This window comes from Corvus brachyrhynchos, unplaced genomic scaffold (genome assembly GCF_000691975.1).
Source record: "Corvus brachyrhynchos isolate BGI_N302 unplaced genomic scaffold, ASM69197v1 scaffold149, whole genome shotgun sequence".
Lineage (NCBI taxonomy): Eukaryota > Metazoa > Chordata > Aves > Passeriformes > Corvidae > Corvus > Corvus brachyrhynchos.
Window position 1 is genome coordinate 78,786 of NW_008240021.1, and position 5,495 is coordinate 84,280.

Here is a 5,495-nt window from a genome sequence, read left to right on the forward strand (position 1 = left end):
AAAGTGCTGCAGGTCTGAGTTCAAATACTCCTGCTTGAAGGTGGAGAGGGAGAATGTTATTTCCAAGAAATAGTCTGTGAACAAAGTACTTAATTTGCTAACAGCGGACACTCCTGTGGGATAGGTGGGCATCTGCACCCCCAAATTAACCCTTAAAACATTGGGATTGGTGAGGAGAAAAGGGAAGTCAGCTCAGAAACTTCCCATCTGCCGAAAACCCAACAGAGCTGAGAACAAACAGTGGCTTCAGAGCTGGAGCAGTTGGACTCCGGCGTGTTTTAAACACCCATTTTATTAGAAAAGCACTGTGGAGAAAGTTTTCCTTTAGAACAATCGTACAAATTTCTCCTCAAAATCCCACCCTGGGTCTGCTTCACATTATGAAATTTCTCTTCAGGGACTTGCTTGGGATTTTTTTTCCCCTTAAGGAACAGGCTGGGTGTTGGAGAGACATATGCATTGTTTCACCAGAGCTGCAGCCTCTATCTCCAGACAAGAGGGAAGCACATTGTTTTGTGTCTTTGATACGATCCAGCCAGAAAACAGCCTCAGGGAAGAAAATTCCCAGTCCTTGGCAGCAGCACTGTCTTTCTGCCTTTTTTTTCTTTTTTTTTTTCCCCTCTGTTAGTGCCACAATGTTCACTGTTCTAATAACTCAGGATTAAACTCACATGGGGCATCTCCAAAGTCCTTTGTAAGACTTGAGGTCAGAACTTGCTGAAAGTTCAGAGGGACGAGTCTCATTTTCCTAATGAAGAAAAGTTCCAGGGTTATTTTGGAATTAGGTCTAAGAAACTGGTACAAGAAGCTACTTCACTGCTGTAATTTAGTGACAGTGCAGCAAATTTGTGGTGGCTGCTGAAAACTTTCCACCTTCCAGCTCAGGCAAACTGAGCCTGGCAAAGAAACCTCGGGTGTTGGTGACAAAGGGCAGGGTTCAGCTCTCTGCAATTTGATTATTTCAGGTGCATGGTCTGGCTGTATCTTCCTATGGAAAACACTCCAGGAAATTCACATGTTGTTTATTTTGGTTGGAATGAGCTCCTTGGAGCTGAAGTGACTTAATCGAGGAATGTCACAATTTATTTGAGGGCAGCTGCATCTAATACTGACTGACACACTTGTCAGAAAGTCTGGACCCTGGAATTACAGGAGGTTTGGATTCCCAGGGACCTTAAAGCCCATCCATCCCACCCCCAGGGCAGGGACACCTTCCACCATCCCAGGCTGCTCCAAGCCCTGTCCAGCCTGGCCTTGGACACTGCCGGGGATCCAGGGGCAGCCACAGCTTCCCTGTTTATAGAAACACTCTGAGCTGGATACTTCTGGTATCAAATAGAATTCGTTTTAACAGCTATTTTTGTGATTTCTCCGTATTGCTCTAGAGGATACTTCTGACAGGTCACCAGTGAACCTGCAGGGAAGATGGTGGGGGATGAACTCAAGTTCAAATCAAACATTTTTCAGTAATGAGAAGGACAACAGAGCATTAAAAATATTAATTATTGCCATTTCTTTATCTTACTGTTCTTCTGGTTTTCTGTGTAGTAGTTTTTCTTTTTATCATATCTCAGTAAAATCTCTTCTTCCCTTTCCCTTCAAATATTTATAGTTTTGGTATAAACATAATATAGTTGAAAATTTAGCTGAATATAGCAAAAGACACAACACTATTAAAGTGTTGCTCCAAAGTGCTTAAAACTAAGAATAGTCCATTAAACTTGGCTCTGATTGCGTCATCTGATGTGAAGTGTTTGTAATTTTGGGTTGGATTAAGCTATTAGACCATTTAACTACTCCTGTATTTGCGGGTGGGGAGAAATGTGAATTCTTCTGTGGAAGAATTGAAAATACATCTGTGGTTTGAGGCTTCTGAGGAATGATAAATTTAGCCCAGTGCTGTAATCAGTCCGTTTTGTGCCATGGCTCCTTAGTCTCTCATTATTGGCTGTAATTCCAGCAGAAGGAATATCTCTATTCTCAAGTGGGTTCGTGGTGCTGGGGGGGAACCCTTATTACTTTTTTTTTTTAATTATTTTTCTCCTGAAAAACAGCTGGATCATACAAATGACACGATGGTGGATTTCTCCTTAAGGCTGAAGTTGTGGTTTTCTAGAAGCTATTTTTAAAATCGATGAGGAGTTGCACGTTTTTACCTCAGCATCGTTGCTGCCTTCAACACAACATGCGCATTTTCAACCTTAACTCTCTTGGAACTTGAAATGGTTTTATTGACCCTTTAAACAAACCCAGTATATGGCAGGGATGCTAAACAAGAAACCAACCAAATATTAGAATATGTTATCAGGCTGTATTAATCATTAATTAATGGAATGGGAGCTTCAGCCTCATGCCAGAGAATGAACTGGAAGGGGATGCCTGGAGCTGATGCTTGTAGGACTTGTGAGACTTTATGGTCAGCAAAAAGACAAAGTGTTGGGTTTTTTATGCCTTTACCAGTGGGTGGGAAAGGGGAGTGGAGTCAGACCTCATTCCTCACCTTCTGTAATAATCTCATTATTGCTGAAGGTTTGTGTGCTGCTCTTCAGAATAAATCTGTTCTTTGCTTTGGTCTTCCCTTCCCATGGCCACTGGCTGTAGGAAATAGAAGAATCCTGTGTCCAGCACTCTCTAAACCCATTAGAAGGTTTTGGGTTGGTAGAGGGTGGGCAGGCCCTGGCACAGGGTGCCCAGAGCAGCTGGGGCTGCCCCTGGATCCCTGGCAGTGCCCAAGGCCAGGCTGGACATTGGGGCTTGGAGCAGCCTGGCACAGTGGGAGGTGTCCCTGCCCATGGCAGGGGTGGCACTGGATGGGCTTTGAGGTCCCTCCATCCCAAACCATTCCATGATTCTTTAGTACCTCCCAAGGCATAAACAGAGACAGGAGCACATCCCAAATCCGTGAGGGAGCCCCATGCAGCTCCTCAGTGCCCCTTCCTCTCTCACCTCCCTGCCACCAAGTCTTTATTGTCCCCTTCCCTCTACTTCCAGTGCTTCAGTCCTGCTTGCCAAAATGAGTTTTATTTCCTGACATGCCTTGGGAGAGTGTCAGGTGGGATTGGGAATTTGGGAAGAGAGCAGCAGGGAAAGCTTTGCCTCCATACCTTCCACCTCTCCATGCTGGGATGGGAATGGATGCTGGGAACGGCGCTTCCTGGCATCCTCCCAGCTGTGGCTGCTGCCAGAATCCACCCAGTGTTCCCTCCTGTGTCTCTGGTGCTCCCCCAAAACCCCAGGTGTGGGTATCCAGAGGCACTGGCCCTAAAATGGGATGTCAGGCGGAGTTTTGCTTCTGCCACTTGCTGGAATGAGATGTTTTCTCCCCTTGGATCATATGGATGTGTATGGAGAGCTTTCCAAGTAAAAAATAACCCTGTGGTTATCTGTACCCCAGACAGAAGCAAACTCACCTCAAAACCTGCAGAGTAACCTTGATTCTCCAGCTGATTTGAAATGGATGTTGGTTTTTGACAGCGCTGTGACCTCACTTTGATTTTTCTAGCAGCCAGCTGGTGTCTCAAGTGCAATCCTGTAGTGCCAGGATCTCCCAGGATTTGGGGGTGCAGTGCAGGAAATGCTGAGCCAAGTTCAGGCTCTGTAGTGGTTGTTATTTGAGTTACTTCAATTTTATTTTCCTAACATTGCTTGAAAGAGGAAGATCTCATTAGTGGCTTGAGAAGGAGACTTGTGAGACACCAGAGTAAAGGAAAAGAAAATGTATTTTTGTTGCTTGCCGTGTTCTGGGGAATTTGGGTCGCTCAATCCTCCCGAATTGCTGCGTCTCTGAAGGTACCTGTAACCACTGAAGTTGACTCCTAAAAGGCTTTTACCACTTAGCCCTACAAATATTTAATGATGTCTGTTATGGATTGCAGGAAATATAAAGGGGGAAAAATCTGTGGTGTTCAGTGATTTGTTTTACTACACTTCAAATTTTTTCTCATTACTTCATGAAATTCCTCTCTAATTCAATCTTTGTCTTTTGTCTTTGCTGCCTTGCAGGGTTGGTACAGTAGGCCTCACTAAACTTAGCTGCAACTAAGAATTTCTCCTACATCAACTGAGTTAAGGCTGATGCTCTTGTGGAATGTGGATTAAAAGTGCGTGCTAAGTTCCCAAATTTGAGAAGCGGAGAAAAGTAAATGTACCACTGCCACCAGCATCAGGACAGCAAACCAAGGGACAAAGAATTTGACCCGCTGTGTTGATTTTGGTTAAAACTGGTTCACGTGGTGCTTAAGAGACGTTGGCTGGGGGGCGAGAAGTGGACGTCAGCGAAGGCTTTTTGGTTACAAAATGAGGGCTGCTTTGGAGCCAGCAGACATTGCCATTGTGGCCCTGTACTTCGTGCTTGTAATGTGCATAGGTTTCTTTGCCATGTGGAAAAACAATCGGAGCACCGTGAGTGGCTACTTTTTGGCAGGGCGTTCTATGAGCTGGGTAGCTATCGGGGCCTCGTTGTTTGTGAGCAATATTGGAAGTGAACATTTCATTGGGCTCGCAGGATCTGGAGCGGCGAGCGGATTCGCCGTAGGCGCGTGGGAGTTCAACGCCTTAATGCTTTTGCAGCTTTTGGGATGGGTCTTCGTGCCAGTCTACATCCGGTCGGGAGTGTACACCATGCCCGAATACTTGTCCAAGCGGTTCGGAGGGCATAGGATTCAAATCTATTTTGCAGCGTTGTCTCTACTTCTTTATATCTTCACCAAACTCTCGGTTGACTTGTATTCAGGGGCGCTTTTTATCCAAGAGTCCCTAGGGTGGAACCTCTACCTGTCGGTGATCCTGCTGATTGGAATGACGGCGCTGCTGACTGTGACCGGAGGGCTGGTGGCCGTCATCTACACGGACACCCTCCAAGCCCTGCTTATGATCATCGGGGCCCTCACACTCATGATCATAAGCCTCACGGAGGTCGGTGGGTTTGAAGAAGTGAAAAGGAGGTACATGTTGGCGACACCAAATATCACCTCCATCCTCCTAACCTACAACATCTCCAACACCAACTCCTGCAACGTCAACCCAAAGCCCGACTCTCTTAAAATGCTGCGTGAGCCGACGGACGAAGACATTCCCTGGCCTGGATTTCTGCTGGGACAGACCCCGGCCTCAGTGTGGTACTGGTGCGCTGACCAAGTCATCGTGCAGAGAGTTCTGGCCGCCAAAAACATCGCTAATGCCAAAGGCTCCACCCTCATGGCCGGCTTCTTGAAGCTGCTGCCCATGTTCATCATCGTGGTGCCGGGGATGATCTCCCGCATCCTGTTCGTGGATGACATCGCCTGCATCAACCCGGAGCACTGCTTCCAGGTGTGCGGGAGCAGGGCCGGCTGCTCCAACATCGCCTACCCGCGCCTGGTGATGAATCTGGTGCCCGTGGGGCTGCGCGGGCTCATGATGGCCGTGATGATCGCCGCCCTGATGAGCGATCTGGACTCCATCTTCAACAGCGCCAGCACCATCTTCACGCTCGACGTCTACAAACTCATCCGGAA

General features: G+C 46.9%; 2 protein-coding genes across 2 annotated transcripts in view; both read left to right on the forward strand.

Moving 5' to 3' along the window:
* Positions 1–5,495, forward strand: part of MRPS6 (mitochondrial ribosomal protein S6) — a 43,693-nt gene that overhangs the window by 9,315 nt on the left and 28,883 nt on the right. The window lies entirely within an intron of this gene.
* Positions 1–5,495, forward strand: part of SLC5A3 (solute carrier family 5 member 3) — a 21,612-nt gene that overhangs the window by 9,292 nt on the left and 6,825 nt on the right. The window contains 1 exon segment of the mRNA XM_017743322.1: positions 4,003–5,495. Coding sequence (XP_017598811.1) covers positions 4,297–5,495 — 1,199 coding nt within the window. The 5' untranslated portion in view covers positions 4,003–4,296.